The sequence below is a fragment of the Schistocerca cancellata genome, chromosome 7, assembly GCF_023864275.1.
Source record: "Schistocerca cancellata isolate TAMUIC-IGC-003103 chromosome 7, iqSchCanc2.1, whole genome shotgun sequence".
NCBI lineage: Eukaryota > Metazoa > Arthropoda > Insecta > Orthoptera > Acrididae > Schistocerca > Schistocerca cancellata.
In genome coordinates, this window is record NC_064632.1 from 442,708,953 (window position 1) to 442,736,761 (window position 27,809).

At 45.8% G+C, this 27,809-nt stretch overlaps 1 protein-coding gene across 1 annotated transcript in view; it reads left to right on the forward strand.

Moving 5' to 3' along the window:
* Nucleotides 1-551: 551 nt before the first annotated feature.
* The window catches only part of LOC126092819 (cilia- and flagella-associated protein 45-like), a 134,300-nt gene continuing 107,042 nt past the window's right edge, over nucleotides 552-27,809 (forward strand). Inside the window, exons 1-3 of the mRNA XM_049908548.1 lie at nucleotides 552-794; nucleotides 1,050-1,190; nucleotides 13,734-13,894. Coding sequence (XP_049764505.1) covers nucleotides 552-794; nucleotides 1,050-1,190; nucleotides 13,734-13,894 — 545 coding nt within the window. The remainder of the gene's footprint in view (nucleotides 795-1,049; nucleotides 1,191-13,733; nucleotides 13,895-27,809) is intronic.

Genomic DNA, 27,809 nt, shown 5'->3' on the forward strand with positions numbered 1-27,809 from the left:
AGGCCGTTGGGATATAGCACGGCGTTCCGTATTACCCTTCTGAACCCACCGATTTCATATTCTGCTAACAGTCATTGGATCTCGACCAACGCGAGCAGCAATGTCGCGATACGCTAAACCGCAATCGCGATATGCTACAGTCCGACCCTTATCAAAGTCGGAAACGTGATGGTCCGCATTTCTCCTCCTTACACGAGGCATCACAACGTTTCACCAGGCAACGCCGGTCAACTGCTGTTTGTGTATGAGAAATCGGTTGGAAACTTTCCTCATGTCAGCACACTGTAGGTGTCGCCACCGGCGCCAACCTTGTGTGAATCCTCTGAAAAGCTAATGATTTGCATATCACAGCATCTTCTTCCTGTCTGTAGCACATCATCTTCGTGGTGTAGCAATTTTAATGGCCAGTAGTGTACATAGGAATTGACAACTTATTCCAATCTGTTAGGTGCACATAGTCACAGACTAATTAACCAAGCCCAGCGAAGCAGAAGAGCTAGACATGTAGGTAGGCGAAAACACAGCAGAACGATCTCTTGTTCACAGGTACGATGGGCGTTACAGCGGAAGATGAAGTTTGTCCAAAGAAAGAAGAAGGTGGGCAGAAGGAGAAAGAAGGCGGCGCTCAGGCGGAACAGCTGGACGTCCCACAGCCCGGAGTTCTGAAGCTGGAGAAGATGCGCATCGTGACTCCAGACTACGTCCGTGAGATCACCGTGCCCAGGGCCAAGAGCTCCCCCGAGGCGCCGCTGATGCATGCTGGAGACTTCCAGAGGCTGCGGGCCCAGGCCAAGGTATGTCTGCCATCTGCAGAGAGAGGAATACATGAATTGTTTCGTTATTTAGGAATGACACAAGGTTTTCGTAGGAAAAAAGAAACTGGTTTATTATAAGTCTACAGAATAACGCTTAACTACGATAATAAATTTCCTTTGCGGCAAAGAAAGCAAGACAATCCGTGTCTGGTAAGACACAGATAGCTAAATTTCAGTGAAGTTATTAAATAAAACTGTTCACAACGCAAAATTTGAACACGTATACGGTTGTAGGTGCTGACGCTCGAGGAGAGGAAGGCGCTGTTGGACGAGAAGGAACAGATGAAGGAGAAACTGCTGAACGAGAGCCAGGCGAGGAAGGACCAGATGAAGGAGTGGGAGCAGCAGCGCCAGCAGGACCGCAAGCTCAACGACGTGAGTCTGCTGAGTTTGCAAGAGTACTCGACATGTCGTTTAAGAACAACAAAAATCATAATTCATGAATCAGAATGAGATTTCTGGAAACGTCCCCCAGGCTGTGGCTAAGCCATGTCTCCGCAATATCTTTTCTTTCAGGAGTACTAGTTCTGCAAGGTTAGCAGGAGAGCTTCCGTAAAGTTTGGAAGGTAGGAGACGAGGTACTGGCAGAAGTAAGGCTGTGAGGACGGGGCGTGAGTCGTGCTTGGGTAGCTCAGTTGGTAGAGCACTTGCCCGCGAACGGCAAAGGTCCCGAGTTCGAGTCTCCGTCCGGCACACAGTTTTAATCTTCCAGGAAGTTTCATATCAGCGCACATTCCGCTGCAGAGTGAAAATCTCATTCTGGAAACATCCCCCAGGCTGTGGCTAAGCCATGTCTCCGCAATATCCTTTCTTTCAGGAGTGCTAGTTCTGCAAGGTTAGCAGGAGAGCTTCCGTAAAGTTTGGAAGGTAGGAGACGAGGTACTGGCAGAAGTAAGGCTGTGAGGACGGGCCGTGAGTTGTGCTTGGGTAGCTCAGTTGGTAGAGCACTTGCCCGCTAACGGCAAAGGTCCCGAGTTCGAGTCTCGGTCCGGCACACAGTTTTAATCTGCCAGGAAGTTTCAACATAATTCATGTATATGTGTATGTAAACGTATGCAAATTTAGAGCTTGGTTTCACAAACCTGGAATAGGCACTAGGCAGTGGTCTAGTAGAAGTCATCCCGGCGCTGGCCTGAAATAATTTAGGGAAACCACGAAAAACCGAAATCAGGATAGTCCGATGCAGATTGAAGTCTCCACCCCCCCCAAATACAAATCCAGTCTGTTTGAAACAGCGCAACTTCAGACGGCTTATCGCTTGTGTAATCCCAAAAGTAAGGTCTCCTATTTTTTAATAAGTACATAGACCTGTTCATTTCTACAATGGTTTACATCAGTTTACAACCTGAACGTTTAGCTGTGGCAGTTTTTGTATGCCCATGTCATACCAGCTCGCCGCCATGCTGTTCAGAAGGTTATGAAACTCTTCTTTCACTTCGTCGTCGGAGCTGAATCGCTTTGCGGCCAAATGTTCTTTTAACCTAGGGAACAGGTAATAGTCACTGGGCGCCAAGTCAGGACTATAGGGTGGATGGGTGATTATGTTCCACTGAAACTGTAGCAGGAGAGCAATGGTTTGCCGAGCGATGTGTGGGCGAGCGTTGTCATGGAGAATGTGTACGCCCTTGCTCAACATTCCTCTCCTCCGGTTCTGAATTGCCCGCTTGATTTTTGTAAGAGTCTCACAGTACCTGTCAGCGTTAATTGTGGTCCCAGCGGGCATAAAGTCGACCAACAATACCCTTTTCCGATCCCAAAAAACGGTTGTCATGACTTTACCGGCTGACTGTGTTTGTTTGAATTTCCGCGGCTTTGGCGAAGAAGGATACGGCCACTGGCGTGATTGTTGCTTGATCTCAGGTGTAAAGTCGTATGCCCAGGTTTCGTCACCCGTGACAATTGAGTCCAGAAAGTTGTCCTGTTCGGCTGCAAGGCGATGAAGAAACGCGCGGGAAGCATCAACTCGTTGCCGCATGTTGTCCTCATTCAGCATGCGCGGCACCCATCTTGCGTGCACCTTCCGGTAGTTCAATGTTTCCGTTAACATTCTGTGAGCGGTACTTCGGGAAACCTCAGAAACCAACGTGCATAGATCATCCAGGGTGATCCGCCGATCTTCACGCATGCTTTGCTCAACCTTCAACACTGTCTCCTCAGAAATTAACGCTCTCCCGCTCCTTTGTTCGTCGTGAATTTCGGTCCGACCAGCTGCAAACTCTCTACTCCACTTACGAACATTTTTGACATCCATGCAAGACTCACCATACACTTCCGTCAATTGGTGATGGATTTCGATCGGCGCAGTGCCCTATGCGTTCAAAAACCGAATAACTGCGCGCAATTCGCACTTGGCGGTAACATCCCACAGGAGCTCCATTCTCAACGGCTGCCAAGCCAAGACTGAGCGCCTCAGCGCGGTGTGCGCATGTTTACACACAGAGCGTGAAGCTCTCTTCATAACAGTGTGACCAACTGTCACACAAACAGAGTTCTGTACTTATAAAAAAATAGGAGACCTTACTTTTGGGATTACCCTCGTATATAAAACTGTATTACTAAGAAGTTATTTACTAATGTAGACAGCTAATGCTACAATGTTCTCAATACCGATCACCGCACACAGCCTATATAGACACATTATTTCATAATATATTCTACAAACACTCATCAGCTGACATCAGGGTCGCGGTGAAGATGCCTGAATTTCATTTTGTGTGCCGGAAATTCCCATTTGCTCGCCTAAGCAAATGAGTCAGCATACCTCCAAAGCATAGAGATATTTGGCTCAGAAAGAGGGTAAAATCGTAGTACAATACAGAGCTTTAGTGTCAGGTTTCCAAGAGAAGAAAAAAGAATATTATAATACCTTCCTCTAGAATAGTATAGTGTGAAAGTGTGTTGTGAAATGATGGAGATGTTTTATTATTATAACCTACTTGTGTTACTTTTTTTTTAACCAAACACTTATTCTGTTTAACCTAAATAATCCTTAATTGCACAGAACGTATTACTTGAGAGGGACATTTAACCGCCTCTTTAAATAAGTCTGTTTCAATAACCTCTTTTATCTTCTTTAACAACTTACTGCGCAATTTTATTCCTTTATAAAAAAGCTCTTTTGCTTTTTGTGTTAATTCTTTTTTGGGAAATGTAATTTCAAACTAGATTTTGTTCCATTATCATGGAGAGAGCCGTTTGTGAAGTAATTATTTTCGATGTGTATAACTGGCAAATATTCTCACACAGTGTATTTAAAATCCTTATTGCTTTGAACAAATCTATACAATGAGCCTGACTGCTATTTTTAGTTATTATTCCTGTGGACCTTTCCATTAGTTTGAAAAGTCTCTACACATTTTTTTGCATTTGTTCCCTAGGAAAGAATTCTACAGCTAAGAAATGAGTGTACATATGAATAGTATGTAACTAAAAGACACTGGCTGTTACACACTGATGACTTGACTCTGGTGGATTAAGAGTATTCGCATAGTTAGAATGATACCAGTAGCTTGTTTAATTAACAATTCTGGTATTCACATTTGTGCAACTATTGATTACTCCAAAGACATACAGCCTACGACAAATAAGTCTGATGATTGAAGTCACAGAACCGTAGCTGTCATCGCAGTTTCATACAGTATCTCTGTAATCGGGTCCAAGAACCCACACATTGCTGCCAGCCGATAATAGTTACATCTTTTATTTAGGGTCGATCGACACTGTTGGGGGGGATGTATGAATGATTCCATGCGAGTTTTTATTTTTCCACGAGTGTAAAGCAAATTTTGAACCTATTTCTCATAATTCATCCATATAAATTGTCACCAAATAGCCCAAATTAAATGATGACTACCTAGTATAACTTAGTTATACTTTGTGACTGCAAAGGTCCTATTGGAAACAATGAATATACACTCTTGGAAATGGAAAAAAGAACACATTGACACCGGTGTGTCAGACCCACCATATTTGCTCCGGACACTGCGGGAGGGCTGTACAAGCAATGATCACACGCACGGCACAGCGGACACACCAGGAACCGCGGTGTTGGCCGTCGAATGGCGCTAGCTGCGCAGCATTTGTGCACCGCCGCCGTCTGTGTCAGCCAGTTTGCCGTGGCATACGGAGCTCCATCGCAGTCTTTAACACTGGTAGCATGCCGCGACAGCGTGGACGTGAACCGTATGTGCAGTTGACGGACTTTGAGCGAGGGCGTATAGTGGGCATGCGGGAGGCCGGGTGGACGTACCGCCGAATTGCTCAACACGTGGGGCGTGAGGTCTCCACAGTACATCGATGTTGTCGCCAGTGGTCGGCGGAAGGTGCACATGCCCGTCGACCTGGGACCGGACCGCAGCGACGCACGGATGCACGCCAAGACCGTAGGATCCTACGCAGTGCCGTAGGGGACCGCACCGCCACTTCCCAGCAAATTAGGGACACTGTTGCTCCTGGGGTATCGGCGAGGACCATTCGCAACCGTCTCCATGAAGCTGGGCTACGGTCCCGCACACCGTTAGGCCGTCTTCCGCTCACGCCCCAACATCGTGCAGCCCGCCTCCAGTGGTGTTGCGACAGGCGTGAATGAAGGGACGAATGGAGACGTGTCGTCTTCAGCGATGAGAGTCGCTTCTGCCTTGGTGCCAATGATGGTCGTATGCGTGTTTGGCGCCGTGCAGGTGAGCGCCACAATCAGGACTGCATACGACCGAGGCACACAGGGCCGACACGCGGCATCATGGTGTGGGGAGCGATCTCCTACACTGGCCCTACACCACTGGTGATCGTCGAGGGGACACTGAATAGTGCACGGTACATCCAAACCGTCATCGAACCCATCGTTCTACCATTCCTAGACCGGCAAGGGAACTTGCTGTTCCAACAGGACAATGCACGTCCGCATGTATCCCGTGCCACCCAATGTGCTCTAGAAGGTGTAAGTCAACTACCCTGGCCAGCAAGATCTCCGGATCTGTCCCCCATTGAGCATGTTTGGGACTGGATGAAGCGTCGTCTCACGCGGTCTGCACGTCCAGCACGAACGCTGGTCCAACTGAGGCGCCAGGTGGAAATGGCATGGCAAGCCGTTCCACAGGACTACATCCAGCATCTCTACGATCGTCTCCATGGGAGAATAGCAGCCTGCATTGCTGCGAAAGGTGGATATACACTGTACTAGTGCCGACATTGTGCATGCTCTGTTGCCTGTGTCTATGTGCCTGTGGTTCTGTCAGTGTGATCATGTGATGTATCTGACCCCAGGAATTTGTCAATAAAGTTTCCCCTTCCTGGGACAATGAATTCACGGTGTTCTTATTTCAATTTCCAGGAGTGTACATTTCTCTGTCCCTAAGGGGAAGATGCTAGTAGGCACTGGATGAATGTTCCCGTGTGGCAGGTAGGAACACAAGCGATCAGCTTGATGTAACATATTCGTACGAGGGGGATAAACGTGGGACTTAATATGGTCTCAGATGGTCACGGGAACTAGGGTTTTACGCGCTTTAACACTAGTTCTCTGTGTGCTACACGACATCTGAGAGGAGTTTGTTGTCGTCGATATCGTTGTTGTTGTTGTTCTTGGGGTCTTTGGTCTGAAGACTGGTTTGATGCAATTCTCCACACTAGTATATCCTGTTCAAGCATCTTCATCCCCGCATATCTACTACAATCTTCTTTACAATTTCACCTACTCACTGTAGTCAAGCCTTGGACTCCCTCTACAATTTTTACCTCTATTACGAATTTGACGATTCCCTGATGCTTCAGTAAGTTTTCTATCAACTCACCCCTTGTATTAGTCAAGTTGTGCCATAAATATATTTTTTCAAAAAAATGGTTCAAATGGTTCAAAATGGTTCAAATGGCTCTGAGCACTATGGGACTTAACATCTGAGGTCATCAGTCCCCTAGAACTTAGAACTACTTAAACCTAACTAACCTAAGGACACCACACACATCCATGCCCGAGGCAGGATTCGAACCTGCGACCGCAGCGATCGCGCGGTTCCAGACTGACGCGCCTAGAACCGCTCGGCCTCACCAACCGGCTATATTTTTTCCCAATTCGGTTAAGTAGCTTCTCATTAGTTACACGCTCTACGCTTCTCATTTTCAGCAGCCTCCCGAAACATCACATTTCAAAAGTAGAATGAAGGCTTTCACGACCGGGTGACATGGCTGTTGATATTCTTTCCGGGATGTGAGGTCGTGGTCCAAGAACTTTTCTGCTCCTTACGTTTCGTCCAGAACTGCGCTGGACTTCCTCAGAGGCGCTGCTCCGCTGAGGCTTGCCGACTTGCCGAGTCGGCAAGACTCAGCGGAGCAGCGCCTCTGAGGAAGTCCAGCGCAGTTCTGGACGAAACGTAAGGAGCAGAAAAGTTCTTGGACCACGACCTCACATCCCGGAAAGAATATCAACAGTCACATTTCAAAAGCTTTTATTCTTTTCTTATCTGAAATGTTTTACGTCCACGTTTCTCCTCTTTCAAGGCTACATTCCAGACAAATACCTTCAGATAAGATGTGTTATCATTTAAATTTTTATTGGATATTAAGAAATTTCTTTTCTTCAGAAATGCTTCTCTCATTGTTACCAGTCTGTATTTTACGTCTTCTCTACTTGGGACATCATCTGTTATTTTTCTACAATTTTAGTGTCTCTTTTTCTACTCTAGTTCCCTCAGAATCGCCTGATTTAATTCAACTACATTCCATTACTCTTCTTGTACTTTTTATGTTTATCCTATATTTCAAATCACTATTCATTCCCATCACCAAGTTTTTTCTTCATTCTGAACATCGACTTCCTTTTCAAATTTCTCTTTGGTCTCTCCTTAGCTCGCTCACTGTACAGACAAAATAACATGGAGGATTGGTTATAACCCAGTCTCATTCATTTCTCAAATACAGCTTCCATTTCACGTCCATCAACACTTATGACTCAGATACAACTTCTCTTTCATGTTCTTCGACACTTATTACTGCAGTGTCATTTCTCTCCAAATTGTAGATAATCTTTCGCTCCCTCTATTTTATCCCTCCTACTTTCAGGGTTTCAAAGATCGTGTCGAGTCAACATCGTCAGCAACTTTTCCTAAACCCACAAATGCTATAAAGCTTCTCTCATGCTAGTCATAACTCTGAAATGAACCGCGCAGCTCTTTTCTGAAAACGTTCAGTATCTACAATCAGCTATAAACAGATTTCCAAACAGATAAGCAGCACACAAGAATGTTCCGATGATAAGCTTGCAAGGTACTTCTTTCGACAACGAAATTTATACCTATCTAGAAGTTCTCTCAGCAATTAATAATCTGGCATTTCACATTGTCGCTTCACATTTTATTGTACCAATGGGGTACGCTGAAGCATTTAAGCTACGTTTCTATCTCTAGTATCTTAAAGCTAATGCTGTACGCAAGGAAAATAAGTTCATCTGAAAGAATCAGAAAGGATCATGAAAAGAAGACTGTTGTGTGGATTTTCATACACTATATCTCGCAAGCGGCAGATGCAAGTCAACAGGTAAATTTTCGTGTTCCTAATTTCCGAAAGGCATCCTGGGCTGTACTACATCGTCGACTGCGTACCAATATACGATCACACGGAATGTCTTCGAAAATATGTGACTGGATCGTCAAATTTTAGAATACAGTAAGGGAGACGGGAGCAAGTTTACACACGGGGCACGTTTACGGAGAGCACTTTCTTCGGGAATCATTCTTGATAGAGCGCCACCGGCTTTGAAATATTAGTATTTCCATCTTCAGAGGGCTCTCACAAATTTCACGGGACCAGTTGAGTGAAAGTCTTAGCTCGAAAAAGGTGAGTAAATTTAGTTACCCACACATCGAAGCTCGTAGGGTGCACGCCTTTTAGAGTTGAGAATAGATAAATGTATGAAACTTCCTGGCAGATTAAAACTGTGTGCCCGACCGTGACTCGAACTCAGGACCTTTGCCTTTCGCGGGCAAGTGCTCTACGAACTGAGCTACCGAAGCACGACTCACGGCCGCTACTCACAGCTTTACTTCTGCCAGTACCTCGTCTCCTACCTTCCAAACTTTACAGAAGCTCTCCTGCGAACCTTGCAGAACTAGCACTCCTGAAAGAAAGGATATTGCGGAGACATGGCTTAGCCACAGCCTGGGGGGTTTCCAGAATGAGAATTTCACTCTGCAGCGGAGTGTGCGCTGATATGAAACTTCCTGGCAGATTAAAACTGTGTGCCCGACCGAGACTCGAACTCGGGACCTTTGCCTTTCGCGGGCAAGTGCTCTACGAACTGAGCTACCGAAGCACGACTCACGGCCGCTACTCACAGCTTTACTTCTGCCAGTACCTCGTCTCCTACCTTCCAAACTTTACAGAAGCTCTCCTGCGAAACTTGCAGAACTAGCACTCCTGAAAGAAAGGATATTGCGGAGACATGGCTTAGCCACAGCCTGGGGGATGTTTCCAGAATGAGATTTTCACTCTGCAGCGGAGTGTGCGCTGATATGAAACTTCCTGGCAGATTAAAACTGTGTGCCCGACCGAGACTCGAACTCGGGACCTTTGCCTTTCTCATTCTAGATAAATGTATGTTTGTTTACAGAGATTATTCTACTTTATAAGGTGCATTTGTTGTATAATCTGAAAGCCTGAAAATTATTACTGTAGAGTAGAAACTATTTCAGACGTGGCGATGGGGCACATTTACGCATTTCTGTTGGAGCGCGTTTACGCACTATTTTGTATTGACATCCTAATTGATGCCCCAGTCAAGGAAGCTCTAAGGCAACAGCGGTTGCAAACGCAATCTAAAACTATTACGGCACAGTAGAATAAATTGCTAAAAAACTGTTTGGACCTAACGAATCTCAAGCAGAAAGAATTAATTCTACGAGAGCAAGAACTGATAAGGTCAAGAAATTGCTAAAAGCAAGAACAAGGAAAAATGTGGAAAGGCCTGATTGTGATGTCGTCATTAGTGTTCTGCCCATGGGCAGGTTTTCACGTGGTAGCTCTCTCTACTCTCCTGTCTTCTGATATCCTCTTTATGTCCCGTAATTTCTGCTTTCCTTTATGTTGTCTGTCATCTTGTATCTTCTTTCTCTCTATCTCCCGTCATAAACTAGTCCTTCTAATGCGTCTATTAAAAGGAATCCCATCTCAATGAATGTCCCATCCAGTTCTTCTTCCTTTCTCTGACAATTAGCAGTAGTCTTGTGAAGAGGATGGAAATTGCCTGGCATTTACTGTTTGAAACGATACCACCAAACCAACAGGAAATCAAAAATGGGTTCACTGCTTTAGATGTACAAGTTGGGCTCACAAAGATTGCGATACAGTAAACACTTTACTCTTTGTGTGGATAAATTGCAACTCAGACAGTACGATTAATACCCCTTTAATTAACATTCAAAACACTATGTAGGCCATATTATCCTAACTTCAGGGGTAGTGATGGTATGTGGTGTTATTTCAATGATTAAGAAGGCTAGTCATATTTACAAAGAACTTGATAGTATGAGACCACTTATCGGTATGACGTCACGCCCCATCTGGCCTCAACGCATTCACTGGTTCGGTTACAAATGGTGACATTAAGCCGTTGCATCCTTCCCTGAGACGAATTGCCCCGAAACTGTTGTAACTAGTTCTTGGTGTCCTGGTTACTGGTAAGGGGGCGGAGATGGTCCCACACGTTTCTATCGTGCACAGATCCGGGGATTTTGGTAGTCATGGTAGTACCTCAGCATCATGCAGACAGTTCGTAGAGACATGTGTCACGTGAAAAACTCCATCACAATATTGTCGCATAAGAGGGAACACACGAGACCGCGGGATCTCTGTGAAACACTCTTGTGCCATCAGAGTTCCCTCAGTCACTACCAGCAGTCTCCTGAAATCATACACGGCGACTCCCAACACCAACACACCATGAGCAACAACGCCGTGTCTCTCCCAAAAGATTGTAAGAATGGGACCTCTCCCCAGATCGCTGCCATACTGACCGAAGGTGGTCATCTGGGATAGAGCAGAACCGCAGTTCATCGCGGTACACAATGCGCCGACATTCATCAACTGTGAATGCTTCTGGGTCGCGAAACCACTCCAACACAACTGGACGAGGTGTCGCAGTGGTTAGCACACTGGACTCGCATTCGGGAGGACGACGGTTCAAACCCATATCCGACCATCCTGATTTGGGTTTTTTGTGATTTCCCTAAGTCGCTTCAGGCAAATCCCGGGACGCTTCCTTTGAAAGGGTACGGCCGACCTTCTTCCCCATCCTTCCCTAATCCGATGGGACCGATGACCTCGCTGTTTGGTCCCCACCCCTAAATCAACCATCCAACTCCAAACACAGCAGTTTGTATTGCAGTGTAGACGCCAGCCAATGCTTGAGACTGTAATTCCCGAGTCAGTCTACTACTAATCTCCGATAAATAGTGCGGGATGACACAGAACGTTATGGGGAGTCCATTACTTGTTCACGGGGACAGGTACGGATGTGAAGCGGTAACGATTTGCTTGGCTCACAGTACAATATTCCTCCATAGTCGTGGTCACACGTGTTCGAACGGAAGTTCGTTGACGACTCTGTCTGTCCTCAGATTCCCATGCAGTCCAGCAGTGAACTCCTGTCACATGCAAATGCCCCTCAAATCTCGATATTGCGCGACTCGAACAACTGACCAAAGGGAGATCCACAATGAGGCTAGTCTCAACTGTGCCAGGTGCTAATAATGCTGTCTCACACGAATATGTGGCATCTCTGTGCCGTCCACAGTGATCACTCAACATCTGATGCTGTTCACGACTCTTATGTACCTTACCAGAATCGTAACAGCACCTAACATTAACAACATTAACGGAATTTCGTGGGCGTTCTAACCGCCACAGAGAATTGCAGCTCTAATCGTTTACATAGCCGCTGATGGTATGTATCTGTACGACGTTACACTGACATCCGACCATGTCTGGGAATTTCACTTTTTATTCCAGGCTGTGAATGATGGACAAGTTGGGAAAAGTTGTATTCCATGATGCTGTACAACTACTGTGCAACCACCTCGTATATCTGACGTACTGGTCATAGGAAAAATATAAGATAGATTAGGGCACGTAAACTGGCGTATAAACAGAAATTTTTCCCCTGGTACGATATGTCCTCCGAAATGCAGACTAAATATGAGAATGTAAAACAGGAAATATTCTTCATCTTCTGCTTACGAAAACTACACTACTGACCATTAAAATTGCTACACCAAGAAGAAATGCAGATGATAAACGGGTATTCATTGGACAAATATATTATACTAGAACTGACATGTGATTACACTTTCACGCAATTTGGGTGCATAGATCCTGAGAAATCAGTACCCAGAACAACCACCGCTGGCCGTAATAACGGTGTTGATACGCCTGGGCATTGAGTCAAACAGAGCTTCGATGGCGTGTACAAGTACAGCTGCCCATGCTGCTTCTACACGATACCACAGTTCATCAAGAGTAGTGACAGGCGTATTGTGACGAGCCAGTTGCTCGGCCACCATTGACCAGACGTTGTCAATTGGTGAGAGATCTGGAGAATGTGCTGGCCAGGGCAGCAGTCGAACATTTTCTTTATCCAGGGAGGCCCGTACAGGACCTGCAACATGCGGTCGTGCATTATCCTGCTGAAATGTAGGGCTTCGCAGGGATCGAATGAAGGGTAGAGCCACAGGTCACAACACATCTGAAACGTAACGTCCACTGTTCAAAGTGCCGTCAATGCGAACAAGAGGTGACCGAGACGTGTAACCAGTGGCACCCCTTAAAATCACTCCGGGTGATACGCCAGTATGGCGATGACGAATACACGCTTCCATTGTGCGTTTACCACGATGTCGCCAAACACGGATGCGACCATCATGATGCTGTAAACAGAACCTGGCTTCATCCGAAAAAACGACGTTTTGCCATTCGTGCACCCAGGTTCGTCGTTGCATACACCATCGTAGGCGCTCCTGTCTGTGATGCAGCGTCAAGGGTAACCGCAGCCATGGTCTCCGAGCTGATAGTCCCTGCTGCTCCAAACGTCGTTCAAATGTTCAAATGTGTGTGAAAACTTATGGGACTTAACTGCTAAGGTCATGAGTCCCTAAGCTTACACACTACTTAACCTAAATTATCCTAAGGATAAACACATACGCCCATGCCCGAGGGAGGACTCGAACCTCCGCCGGGACCAGCCGCACAGTCCATGACTGCAGCGCCCTAGACCGCTCGGCTAATCCCACGCGGCTGCAAACGTCGTCGAACTGTTCGTGCAGATGATTGTTGTCTTGCAAACGTCCCCATCTGTTGACTCATGGATCGAGACGTGGCTGCATGATCCGTTACAGCCATGCGGATAAGAAGCTAGTCATCTCAACTGCTAGTGATACGAGGCCGTTGGGATCCAGCACGGCGTTCCGTATTACCCTCCTGAACCCACCGATTCCATATTCTGCTAACAGTCATTGGATCTCCAACAACGCGAGCAGCAATGTCGCGATACGATAAACAGCAATCGCGATAGGCTACAGTCCGACCTTTATCAAAGTCGGAAACGTGATGGTACGCATTTCTCCTCCTTACACGAGGCATCACAACAATGTTTCGCCAGGCAACGCCGGTCAACTGCTGTTTGTGTATGAGAAATCGATTGGAAACTTTCCTCATGTCAGCACGTTGTAGGTGTTGCCACCGGCGACAACCTTGTGTGAATGCTCTGAAAAGCTATTGATTTGCATATCACAGCATCTTCTTCCTGTCGGTTAAATTTCGCGTCTGCAGCACGTCATCTTCGTGGTGTAGCAATTTTAATGGCCAGTAGTGTAGAAAAGATGTAGATGACGTCGAGGCGAGTTCCTCTCGATGAGACGGTGCCTCTCCGTATTCCAGCTGGAGAGAGATGCTCGCAAGAGAGCGACTACGCTGCTGAAACACGCGTTCGAGCTGCGCCAGGAGAGCGAGACCGAGGTCCAGAAGGCCAACCGGCTCATCCTGAGCACCCGCTGCCACGCACTCCGCGACGCACAGGTCCAGAGCAACATCATCCGCAGGTGAGTAATAGTCCTCGCCGTGTCCACTACCAGTCACAGCTGTCGCCCTCCGCCAGGAAGTACACTATCTGATCAGAAGTGTTCAGGCACATTTTAGTGGACTTTAAGGAGAGGTTTACTATCTTTCGCCCGAAAAAAGCATGTTCTTTGTGATTTTTTTTTCTCGGATGTGTTATGGTTATCAACGTCAAATTTTGTCAAAATGCTTATTGATATTTCCTCTACAAACTGGAATTTTTTCGACCGGAAATGTCGAAGAGCAAAGGGGAAGTGCCGTCGGAACGAAACAAAATTTCGATGTAGACCTCCACGCGCGGTATGTCACAGGTCAGCCGGCTCGTCTGAAATCAAAACTGAGTTGACGTTAGTGAAGTATATACGATTCTTTAGGAATTGTACCTCGCGTATGTTATTTGGATCGCAGGAAACAAAATGGTGGCCATTTGAAACAAAATAGGGTTTTTCATAGATTTTTCGACTTCGTCGGCCAAGTAAAAATGTTTATAGTTGATGGAGCGGAGTAAAAGTGGTACAACTCCTAGACAATTTAGTTAGCTTCGTAGGAAACAAAGAATCATGCCAATCGGCGAAGTAGATTTGAAGTTGCCATACCGCGCGATAAAAAAGAGTCATTTCGAGAAAAACGCGTTTGAAGTTTTGACTACATATAAATGCAATATTATGCAACTTACTTTCAATCTGCTATTCCGTGTCCATAAACTAGTCCTTCCTCTTCCTCATAGAGGGCGTTCTGTTCGATCTGGGCCATTTTGCGCGGCTCCAGAGCCGCTCGTACGGCCGGTGACAAGCGGCTTTCGGCCGCTTGAATCCGGTGGTCGTCCGAATGTTTGGCGAACTGCGTCGAATAGAGTCCCAGGGCGACGTCCATCGTTGTCATGATCTTCAGAACTGCTGAATACCCTTCATTGAAGCTGCTCAATGCCAGGAAAGTCGCAATCTCCACAGTCTTCGCACCAGAATGCAAATGCTTGGAGTCTAACTTCCAAACACACGCGTTCAAACTTTCATTTGAATTTTGTGTGTTTCTTCCCAAACACCGGTACAATAACTCGTCCTCCGAAAGGGCTTCGTAGATCTTCTTTGGAGAGCGGCTGGCCGTGGTGATATTCGTCCAGATGTCCGGTAGCCTCTGCAATGCTCCACTTGCACCAACTAGTTTCCCCAACCGGACAATTTTGGTGTTGTGGGTGGTCATCCGTCGAACACTTGTGGAAATACGTTGCCCAAATTGCCTTCTTCATCTGTTCCACGGAATTTGAATGCCGTCGGATTGCCAAGCCGTAGTACGTCGTAAGCTCCTTGATCACTTGATCACTTGATTCAATGAGCAAGCACATAGAATAATTTTTCGCGGCTACAAAGTCGAAATTCCCGAAAAAACAACTGATGCGTGGAAAAGGCCGATTTCAAGCAGGTGCATTTTTTTGTTCAAACGCGAATAACAAACATTTGCGTTCCGTATTCGGAAAAACCGTTTCAGGGGTGGATTCTGAACAATTTTATGGATCCAAAAATGCAATTTTAAAAAATCGTCCAGGCTTCAGAATTGCAGTGTGCTTCTGGAAACCCAGCGGGAATTGCACAATCGCACGGATGCAATAACTATTCACAGCATAATTCATAACCAACTTTCAGCACCGATTTTTCAGGCAATGAGATCGTATGCGTGTTACGCATCAAAATTAATTCCCGAAAAAGACATGTTTTTAAATGTAAAACAGGTTTGTTTTCCGCCGACTCTTCGGAAGGAACAATGTAGCTGTCAGAAGATTGCATTCATTAGATGTTCTTGGTGCCGTGAGTATATTTGTTTCGAATGTTTATATGACAAGTACCATCCATCTAGTTGTTCGAAGAAAAGTGAGGACACGTAACGGTGACTGGACGAGCCATTGTAAAGTGACCTGGAGTAACATTTTAGTTGTTTACTATCCCAAGAGGTTTGAGAAATTTATTTGCCTGTCTTATTATTATCAGTCCTTATTGATTTACTTACCTTACTAAGCCTCCTATCCCTATCAATTGAGATATGGAAAAATGCAAACAAAAAGAATAACAACATTCGTTAGGTTTCTTCGAGATTCGAACCCGGGTTCTCCCAGTCCCAGTCAGTTACCTTGGCAGTTGCGCTATACTTTTTTTTTTTTTTTTTTTTTTTTTTGTTCGGAATTGTTCGTTGCGTTTGGTCTGGGCGAACTTCACAAGACATCCGTTCAAGTTGATTGTTGATTCCTTTACTCATTTTTTTATTACAGAGGGCGAGCAGCCCTCTGACCGAACACGCTGAGCTACCGTGCCGGCTATCCTTACTTCGATTTCTGGAAAAGTATGCGTTTTCGGACCCCCTACCTGATGATGAAAAATGCTCTATTTACAGTTATCTATCAATCCCTCCCATTTTGAGTCGACTGCTCGTCATAACCTTTAGGGGTGATTTTCTAAAAAACGTGGGTGTGTTGACCCAATATATCTTAGATTCCTTCGTTTTAGGTCGTACACAAGCGACCTGCCAAATTTGCGCCGAATCGGTTGGCCGTGTCTGAAGCCTTCCCCTTGTGAGTATCTGTGGAGGAATGTCAGCATGCTCTTCCTCAAGATCCGAAACCAGAGAAGTAGTGTTGTTGGATGCTATGGCCCCCAGTGAATCGACGTACTTAAGCAGCAACCGGTGGACCGGTGTATCAGTGGATTCAGGTCAGGACTGTGGGCAGGCCAGTTGATATCAGGAATGTTGTTGTCGTCCACAATCCTTTGCCTCGCAATGCTGCTTTAGGACAGAGTACACAGTCATGCCGATACAGTCATCGTTTCCGATCTGTTCCTCCTTTGTATGCAGCACAAAATACCGAAATCGTGTTCATATTCATCCACATTCAATGTTTTCACATCACGATAATGGGACCACAGCCTAAGCACGAAAAACACCCGGATACAGTAATGCTACCTCAACTGTACTTCACTACACATGATGGCAGCTAAAGTTCTTCGGCGGCCGCTGTGGTCGAGCGGTTCTAGGTGCTTCAGTACGGAACCACGCGGCTGCTACGGTCGCAGGTTCGAATCCTGCCTCGGGCATGGATGTGTGCGATGTCCTTAGGTTAGTTAGGTCTGAGTAGTTCTAAGTCTAGGGGACTGACGACCTCAAATGTTAAGTCTCATAGTGCTTAGAGCCATTTGAACAATTTTAAAGATCTTAGGGTATTCGCCAAACCCAAACCATCCCGTCAGATTGCCAGAGGGCATCTCTCCAAATAACTCGTTTCCAGTGATCAATTCTCTAATGGCGTCGCTCTTTACTCCATCTCAGGCGCCCCTTAGTATTGACTACAAAAATGTGTGGCACACAAGGGTGTAAGACAGGGATGCAGTCTTTCGCTCCTGCTGTTCAAACTATATGTCGAAAAATCAATGACGGAAATAAAAGAAATTTCCAAGAGCGGGATTAAAATTAAAGGTGAAAGGATATCAGTGTTAAGATTCGCTGATGGTATTGATTCACCCACCCACCCAATCTCACACACACACACACACACACAGGCGCGCGCGCTTTATCCTCAGTGAAAATGAAGAAGAATTACAGGAACTGTTGAACGGAATGAGCAGTCCACTGAGTACAAAATATGGATTGAGAGTAAATCGAAGAATGACGAAAGTAATGAGAAGTGACAGAAGTGAGAGCAGAGAGGAACTGAACATCACGAAGTATATGAATTTAAAGAATTCTGCTAGCTATTCAGCAAAATAAAACATGATGAACAGAGCAAGGAGGACATAAAAAGCAGACTAGCACTGGCAGAAAGGACAATCCTGGCTAGGAGAAATAGGTCTTAAGTAGAGGAAGAAATTTCTGAGAATGTACGCTTGGAGAGCAGCATTGTACGATAGTGAGGCATGAACTGTGGGAAAACAGTCACAGAAGATATATATATATATATATAAAATCACTCCGTCTTCAGGCCACAAGTCCACAAGTGGCCCATCGGGACCATCCGACCTCCGTGTCATCCTCAGCTGAGGATGCAGATAGGAGGGGCGTGTGGTCAGCACACCGCTCTCCCAGTCGTTATGATGGTATTCTTGACCGAAGCCGCTACTATTCGGTCGAGTAGCTCCTCAATTGGCATCACGAGGCTGAGTGCACCCCGAAAAATGGCAACAGCGCATGGCGGCCCGGTTGGTCACCCATCCAAGTGCCGACCACGCCCGACAGCTCTTAACTCCGGTGATCTCAAGGGAACCGGTGTATCCACTGCGGCAAGGCCCTTGCTAGAAGAGAATAAAGGCATTTGAAATGCGGGGCTACAGAAAAATGTTGAAAATTAGGTGGACTGATAAGGTAACAAAAGAGTAGATTCTCCGCACAATCGGCGAGGAAAGGAATATATGTAAAACACTGTCAGGAAGAAGGGCAGGATGGTAGGACGTTTGTTAAGACGTCACGGAATAACTTCCGTAGTACTAGAGGGAACTGTAGAGGGTAAAAACTGTTGAGGAAGACAGAGATTGCGCTACATCTAGCAAATAATCGAGGACATACACTCCTGGAAATTGAAATTAGAACACCGTGAATTCATTGTCCCAGGAAGGGGAAACTTTATTGACACATTCCTGGGGTTAGATACATCACATGATCACACTGACAGAACCACAGGCACATAGACACAGGCAACAGAGCATGCACAATGTCGGCACTAGTACAGTGTATATCCACCTTTCGCAGCAATGCTGGCTGCTATTCTCCCATGGAGACGATCGTAGAGATGCTGGATGTAGTCCTGTGGAACGGCTTGCCATGCCATTTCCACCTGGCGCCTCAGTTGGACCAGCGTTCGTGCTGGACGTGCAGACCGCGTGAGACGACGCTTCATCCAGTCCCAAACATGCTCAATGGGGGACAGATCCGGAGATCTTGCTGGCCAGGGTAGTTGACATACACCTTCTAGAGCACGTTGGGTGGCACGGGATACATGCGGACGTGCATTGTCCTGTTGGAACAGCAAGTTCCCTTGCCGGTCTAGGAATGGTAGAACGATGGGTTCGATGACGGTTTGGATGTACCGTGCACTATTCAGTGTCCCCTCGACGATCACCAGTGGTGTACGGCCAGTGTAGGAGATCGCTCCCCACACCATGATGCCGGGTGTTGGCCCTGTGTGCCTCGGTCGTATGCAGTCCTGATTGTGGCGCTCACCTGCACGGCGCCAAACACGCATACGACCATCATTGGCACCAAGGCAGAAGCGACTCTCATCGCTGAAGACGACACGTCTCCATTCGTCCCTCCATTCACGCCTGTCGCGACACCACTGGAGGCGGGCTGCACGATGTTGGGGCGTGAGCGGAAGACGGCCTAACGGTGTGCGGGACCGTAGCCCAGCTTCATGGATACGGTTGCGAATGGTCCTCGCCGATACCCCAGGAGCAACAGTGTCCCTAATTTGCTGGGAAGTGGCGGTGTGGTCCCCTACGGCACTGCGTAGGATCCTACGGTCTTGGCGTGCATCCGTGCGTCGCTGCGGTCCGGTCCCAGGTCGACGGGCACGTGCACCTTCCGCCGACCACTGGCGACAACATCGATGTACTGTGGAGACCTCACGCCCCACGTGTTGAGCAATTCGGCGGTACGTCCACCCGGCCTCCCGCATGCCCACTATACGCCCTCGCTCAAAGTCCGTCAACTGCACATACGGTTCACGTCCACGCTGTCGCGGCTTGCTACCAGTGTTAAAGACTGCGATGGAGCTCCGTATGCCACGGCAAACTGGCTGACACTGACGGCGGCGGTGCACAAATGCTGCGCAGCTAGCGCCATTCGACGGCCAACACCGCGGTTCCTGGTGTGTCCGCTGTGCCGTGCGTGTGTTCATTGCTTGTACAGCCCTCTCGCAGTGTCCGGAGCAAGTATGGTGGGTCTGACACACCGGTGTCAATGTGTTCTATTTTCCATTTCCAGGAGTGTATGTTGCAAGTGATTTTCTGATATGAAAAGGTTCGCACAGGAGGAATCGTGGCGGGTCGCATCAAACCAGTAAGAAGACTGATGAAAAAGAAGAAAAAGAAAGGTCAGGGAGAGAAGGATCTGCTCGACCATTTTACCCCATTCTTTTAAATTTCCTATGCATAGTCATTATCCCAACTGGACTGGTGGTAGCATCTTGAGTCTTTAAATTGATATCATCCAACTTTTTACAGGCATCCTCCGCAATGTTCGACGCATCCTGTTGATTAGTACATGAGGCACACCTGCTCTTGCTTTAGCTGTGTTTGATCCTTTGCGTTTCCACTTCACAACAGCATCACCAACGGTTGAATTGCGCCGCTTTAGAAGGGTTGAAATGTCCCTGATGGATCTGTTACTAGGCTGAAATCCGATGACTAGGCACCGTACGCAGTCACTGAACTTTCTTGACTTATTCGTTCTGCTGTTACTGTTTCTCTACTAACAACACAATACTAACCGCCTACTTTCCTACTAGCAGGCCCGCCTTCGTGACATCTAGTGATCAATTCCGCATTAAATAGCCGTGTCCGAGTTCTTCTGATCAGATAGTGTATTGTTTGACGATAAGGTCCTGTCCGAGTTTTCAAAGGGTTGCGGGGAACGGAGCCGAAGACCAGCAGATGGACAGCCGCAGGGAGAGCGGCGTTGTCGGCGGAACAATCTGCGGTTTCCTCATACATTACTACTACTAAACAGATGCTTCCTGGTCTGGCCCAGCAAGGGACGGCAGTCAGATCGTAATGGTTACGGTAAACACACGTGTACTGTATTTTGAGGTCACCGATGTTGGTAGCGGGCGGACACAAAACACTCATGGCCCAAAGTCCACCAACTTCTACCAGTTTGAGCCGATCCCGAAATGATGAACCTTTTTTCAAGAAGTTGTGAACGAACTACACCGGCACATACAGTACTGTTTCTGTGGATAGGCTGATGAATGGGTGGCTGCTTGGACTCTACACAGAAAGCACTATAATTACATTGTTATATTTATGACCCTAGGCGATTGTCCTCACAGAAACAAACAAAAGCCGTAAAAGGCTTACCCTTAGACACACGAACGCTGAGAGAGAGAGAGAGAGAGGGGGGGGTGGCTTTTGTCGGAGATAGACTGTTTTAAATACCCATTCAGCCATCCTTATTTGTTTCTGGTTTCCCACAAATTGCTTGAATAGAACACTGGAATGATTCCTTGAGCATAAGGCCGGTGTTCTTCCCTATACTCGTCTAATACGATGTTTTGCTGCATCTCTAATGAGCTAGATGCCGACGAGACCGCAAACTCTACTCTTCCTTCACTTTTTGGGTGGGGGGGGGGTGAGGGGGAGGGGTAATTATTATCCTTCTGACTTGTTTGATGCGGCTCGTCGAGATGCTCTTCTGTGTAGTCACTTAATCTCAAGTTAGCACCTATTTCAAAGGTCTTCAGTTTTTATATAGAGTGTATCTTAATTAACAGCGGAAATTCACACGAGTGAATGTCTACCATAATAGAAACGAAAATGTTCCAGTAAATACAGGTCCATAAACGAGCTGTTGAGGTATTATTTTGATCATTTCAAAAGTCCCAGTAGGATAGGAATAATTGGTTCACACACTGTTAACTGCAACCGAAAATCTAAACCAGCAACCATCATCCTAAATTTATAATGTTAGAATTGAACTAAACACAAAATTTTGTAAATCACAACTCGGAACTCGCATTGAAATCCCAAGTCTTAACTTGAACTAGCCACAAAAATTTCAAAATAACAATACGGACTAACAACGAAAATTTCAAAGTATCCCAAATAAGTTCAGTGTGATGGATGGGCCCCTTACTAGTCTGCCCCCTTAGCTGAGTGTTCAGCGCCTCTGACTACCATGTACTGGGCGTGGGTTCGATTCCTCACCGAATCGGAGGTTTCTTTCCTCTTGGGAATTGATGCTGTGTTGTTCTCATCATTATCGATCCTAAGCCGCCAAATGTGGCGCAACTGAAAAGACTTGCAACTCGCCGGCTGAACTTCCCCTGGTGGGGACTCCCATACATCCATTTACCCTACGATCATTTTATTTCACGACCCTTTGCGTTTACACTATATTTTAATTATGCAGTGGATAGCGTTGTAAGCTCTATGAGGATGTTCGTGGATGGTACAATTGTCCATAAAGAGGTAGCAACGCCAGAAGACTGCAGGAAAATGCAGGACGAGCTGCAGAGAATCGGTAATAGATGAAGGGATTGTTGGTTGAGCCTCAACATAAACAAATGTAACGAACGCCGCATAATTAGGCGAAGAAATCCACTAGTGATCGATTACATTGTCGGCGGTAAATCACTGGAAACAGTTACTACCACAAAGTACCTAGGTGTACTCATCCGGAGTCACCTAAAGTGAAACGAACTCACAAAAAAATTTACAGAATAGTCAGACAACAGTCCATGATACATTTGGAGAACCTTAAGGAAATGTAATTCATTTACGAAATAATTATCTTACAAAACCCTTGCAAAATCGATTCTTGAGTGTTGCTCATCAGTCTGAGTGCCTTTCACGTTGAGTTAACATAACAGACAGAGAAGATTTAACAAAGAGCGCCGCGTTTCGTCACGGAACCGTTTAGTCGACGCGAACGTGTTGTTGAGTTGCTCAACGAACTCCAATGGTAGACATTACAAGAAAGGCGCTGTGCGTCAGAGAGCGGTTGCCTGTTGAAATTCCGTGCTCGTACATTCCAAGAAGAGTCTGGTAGCACATTACTTAGAGAGAAATGACAATGAACAGAAAATAAGATGGATTAGAGCTCCTATGGAGGTTTACCTACATTCATTCTTCCCGCGCGTCTTTGACGAACGGAACAGGGAAGTGGCAAATGATAGCGATGCCAGAAGTGCCCCCCGCTACACACCGTGATGTGGCTTGCTGAGTATAGATGTACATGTAGAAAGACAAAACAAGCCATGACTCGAAACCGTATTGTAAACTGGTATGTAGGTGCATGTCTAAACCAACACGTTCTGAGGCACCAAGAACTGGTTAATTTGGTTACGGTTGGAAGAGGATGGGTAGCGAGCCATAAAATAATAGAGGAAGACCAATGCTTGAATACAGTAAATAGGTTCAAATGGATGTAGTTTGCAGCAGCTACGCAGAAGTGAATAGACAGCATAGCCTAGTGTCTAGAAGTCAGCAGCGCATCATCTTTTGGTTAGCGTTGATGCCTCTCGATTACGAGGCCCTAAGTTTGATTCTCAACAGGTTCGGGGATTTTCTTCGCTCTGGACTCGATGTTCGTATTATCCTCATCATCGTTTCATCATCATGATACGCAAGTCGCCGAAGTGGCATCACATAAAAAGACTCCCTCCAGGCGACCGAACATCCCAGATAGGGGCTCGTGGGCAAATATGCCATACGCGTATTTCATGTTATTTCAGTTTCTATAACTTACGTGTCAAATAGGGGTAATGCAGGAGTAGGTTTAATAATGAATAAAAAAATAGGAGTGCGGGTTAGCTACTACAAACAGCATAGTGAACGCATTATTGTGGCCAAGATAGACACAAAGCCCATGCCTACTACAGTAGTACAAGTTTATATGCCAACTAGCTCTGCAGATGATGAAGAAATAGATGAAATGTATGACGAGATAAAAGAAATTATTCAGGTAGTGAAGGGAGACGAAAATTTAATAGTCATGGGTGACTGGAATTCGTCAGTAGGAAAAGGGAGAGAAGGAAACATAGTAGGTGAATATGGATTGGGGGGAAGGAATGAAAGAGGAAGCCGCCTTGTAGAATTTTGCACAGAGCATAACTTAATCATAGCTAACACTTGGTTCAAGAATCATGAAAGGAGGCTGTATACATGGAAGAAGCCTGGAGATACTGACAGGTTTCAGATAGATTATATAATGGTAAGACAGAGATTTAGGAACCAGGTTTTAAATTGTAAGACATTTCCTGGGGCAGATGTAGATTCTGACCACAATCTATTGGTTATGAACTGCAGATTGAAACTGAAGAAACTGCAAAAAGGTGGGAATTTAAGGAGATGGGACCTGGATAAACTGAAAGAACCAGAGGTTGTAGAGAGTTTCAGGGAGAGCATTAGGGAACAATTGACAGGAATGGGGGAAAGAAATACAGTAGAAGAAGAATGGGTAGCTCTGAGGGAAGAAGTGGTGAAGGCAGCAGACGATCAAGTAGGTAAAAAGACGCGGGCTAATAGAAATCCTTGGGTAACAGAAGAAATATTGAATTTAATTGACGAAAGGAGAAAATATAAAAATGCAGTAAATGAAGCAGGCAAAAAGGAATACAAACGTCTCAAAAATGAAATCGACAGGAAGTGCAAAATGGCTAAGCAGGGATGGCTAGAGGACAAATGTAAGGATGTAGAGGCTTGTCTCACTAGGGGTAAGATAGATACTGTCTACAGGAAAATTAAAGAGACCTTTGGAGAGAAGAGAACCACTTGTATGAATATCAAGAGCTCAGATGGCAACCCAGTTCTAAGCAAAGAAGGGAAAGCAGAAAGGTGGAAGGAGTATATAGAGGGTTTATACAAGGGCGATGTACTTGAGGATAATATTATGGAAATGGAAGAGGATGTAGATGAAGATGAAATGGGAGATAAGATATTGCGTGAAGAGTTTGACAGAGCACTGAAAGACCTGAGTCAAAACAAGGCCCCGGGAGTAGACAACATTCCATTAGAACTACTGATGGCCTCAGGAGAGCCAGTCATGACAAAACTCTACCATCTGGTGAGCACGATGTATGAGACAGGCGAAATACCCTCAGACTTTAAGAAGAATATAATAATTCCAATCCCAAAGAAAGCAAGTGTTGACAGATGTGAAAATTACCGAACTATCAGTTTAATAAGTCACAGCTGCAAAATACTAACACGAATTCTTTACAGACAAATGGAAAAACTGGTAGAAGCCAACCTCGGGGAAGATCAGTTTGGATTCCGTAGAAATGTTGGAACACGTGAGGCAATACTGACCTTACGACTTATCTTGGAAGAAAGATTAAGAAAAGGCAAACCTACGTTTCTAGCATTTGTAGACTTAGAGAAAGCTTTTGACAATGTTGACTGGAATACTCTCTTTCAAATTCTGAAGGTGGCAGGGGTAAAATACAGGGAGCGAAAGGCTATTTAAAATTTGTACAGAAACCAGATGGCAGTTATAAGAGTCGAGGGGCATGAAAGGGAAGCAGTGGTTGGGAAAGGAGTGAGACAGGGTTGTAGCCTCTCCCCGATGTTATTCAATCTGTATATTGAGCAAGCAGTAAAGGAAACAAAAGAAAAATTCGGAGTAGGTATTAAAATTCATGGAGAAGAAGTAAAAACTTTGAGGTTCGCCGATGACATTGTAATTCTGTCAGAGACAGCAAAGGACTTGGAAGAGCAGTTGAACGGAATGGACAGTGTCTTGAAAGGAGGATAAAAGATGAACATCAACAAAAGCAAAACGAGGATAATGGAATGTAGTCAAATTAAGTCGGGTGATGCTGAGGGAATTAGATTAGGAAATGAGACACTTAAAGTAGTAAAGGAGTTTTGCTATTTAGGGAGTAAAATAACCGATGATGGTCGAAGTAGAGAGGATATAAAATGTAGACTGGCAATGGCAAGGAAAGCGTTTCTCAAGAAGAGAAATTTGTTAACATCGAATATAGATTTAGGTGTCAGGAAGTCGTTTCTGAAAGTATTTGTATGGAGTGTAGCCATGTATGGAAGTGAAACATGGACGATAACTAGTTTGGACAAGAAGAGAATAGAAGCTTTCGAAATGTGGTGCTACAGAAGAATGCTGAAGATAAGGTGGGTAGATCACGTAACTAATGAGGAGGTATTGAATGGGATTGGTGAGAAGACAAGTTTGTGGCACAACTTGACTAGAAGAAGGGATCGGTTAGTAGGACATGTTCTGAGGCATCGAGGGATCACAAATTTAGCATTGGAGGGCAGCGTGGAGGGTAAAAATCGTAGAGGGAGACCAAGAGATGAATACACTAAGCAGATTCAGAAGGATGTAGGTTGCAGTAGGTACTGGGAGATGAAGAAGCTTGCACAGGATAGAGTAGCATGGAGAGCTGCATCAAACCAGTCTCAGGACTGAAGACCACAACAACAACAACTTACGTGTCAAGTGATCTTTCCTTTATGAACTATAGAGAGCCGGCCGGGGTGGCCGAGCGGTTCTAGGCGCTACAGTCTGGAACCGCGCGACCGCTACGGTCGCAGGTTCGAATCCTGCCTCGGGCATGGATGTGTGTGATGTCCTTAGGTTAATTAGGTTTAAGTAGTTCTAAGTTCTAGGGGACTGATGACCTCAGAAGTTAAGTCCCATAGTGCTCAGAGAAATTTTTAGCCAACTGCAGAGAAATCATTTCAGTTCCCCATTACACTTGTACACGTATGACGTAACGACTGAATATTTCACATGTAATACTCTACAGTGTTACTTGATATGTAATAACGAAAGTTAGAGGTCTTTCGACGATTAGTTGCCGTCATTTTATGGCCACACAATCAAGTTGACTAGGTACTCACAATGCAGTTGTCAGTCAGTGTGTTACCACATACCAGTGCAGCATAATTACAATATTAGGATGTTGATTGTAGTTTCTGTTACTAACCACGTGTTACAGAACCTTTAGACCTATAATATACGTCAGTATAATAATCTGTGTAATCGTCTGTAGTAGCGCCTCCTCGTTGTCTGATGCTACACCAAGAGGTAATCGTAAACCTAATTAAAGAAATTTTTGTCTCCGTATTTAGCTGGTAATAGGAGGCTTGCTGGTGTTGCAGGTTCCTGTGATCACTAACGGAAGGAGGGATATGTCTCCAGCCAGTCGTACTCAAAAGAACTCACTGGCTCCTTCAACACATCGTCACCAGGATGTGACTCATCAAAAATTGCCCTTTTAGTAAGGATGGCACCCTTTGAGGAGTAATATGTTTAGCTACCGTCCAGCATGTTTTTCAACCCGCTAGGTGATAACCGCAGGGAACTGTGTGAAGACCACACAGATCAGCCAGAACATAATGACCACCGACCGACTATCGATATAAACATGTCCACGTGACAGCAGCGTCAGCTGTCGAGTTTCACCGAATGCAGATCGTGATGGCCTAGCGGCTAGTACAAGCATATCGGAAACTGCAGAAATTGTCGGGTGTTCGGGGAGTGCTGTGGTGAGTGTCTTCAACACGTGGCGGAACCAAGGTGAAACCACGTCCAGAAATCGTGGAGTTGGGCGGCCGCCGCTCTTTACAGATGTCGGACGTTGTAACTGGGCAGATTGACGAAATAGTACAATCGGCGAACTGTGGTGGAACTTACATCAGACTTTAATGCTGGCCAGCGTACAAGTGTGTGTGAACAAGGTGCAGCAAGCATTCCTAACGATGGGCCTCCGCAACCAACGACCCATGCATGTACCAATGTTAACACCACGACATCGGCAACTACGAGTGAAATAAGCGTGACAATAAGCACAGTGGCAGAGCGTTGCCTGCTCTGATGAATCCCGATACATTCTTCATCACGCCGATGGAAGGCACGAACCCGTCGTCTTCCAGAGAAACAGCTCCTTGACACATGAACATTCAAGTGGGTATCCATGGGTCCAATGGAGCTCATGTAAGGCACCATGACGGCCAAGGAGTGTCGTACACTGGTTGCAGACCACGTGCACCCCTTCATGACGATCATATTTCCCGACGGCAGTGGCATTTTTCAACAAGATAGGGCGCTATGTCACAAGGTCAGAAGTATGATGGAGTGGTTCCGCTGCCCCCCCCCCCCCCCCCAAAAAAAAAAAAACTCAACGTATCTGAAACAGATCGAATACTTCTGGAATTTGACTGAACATGGCGTCACAGCTCA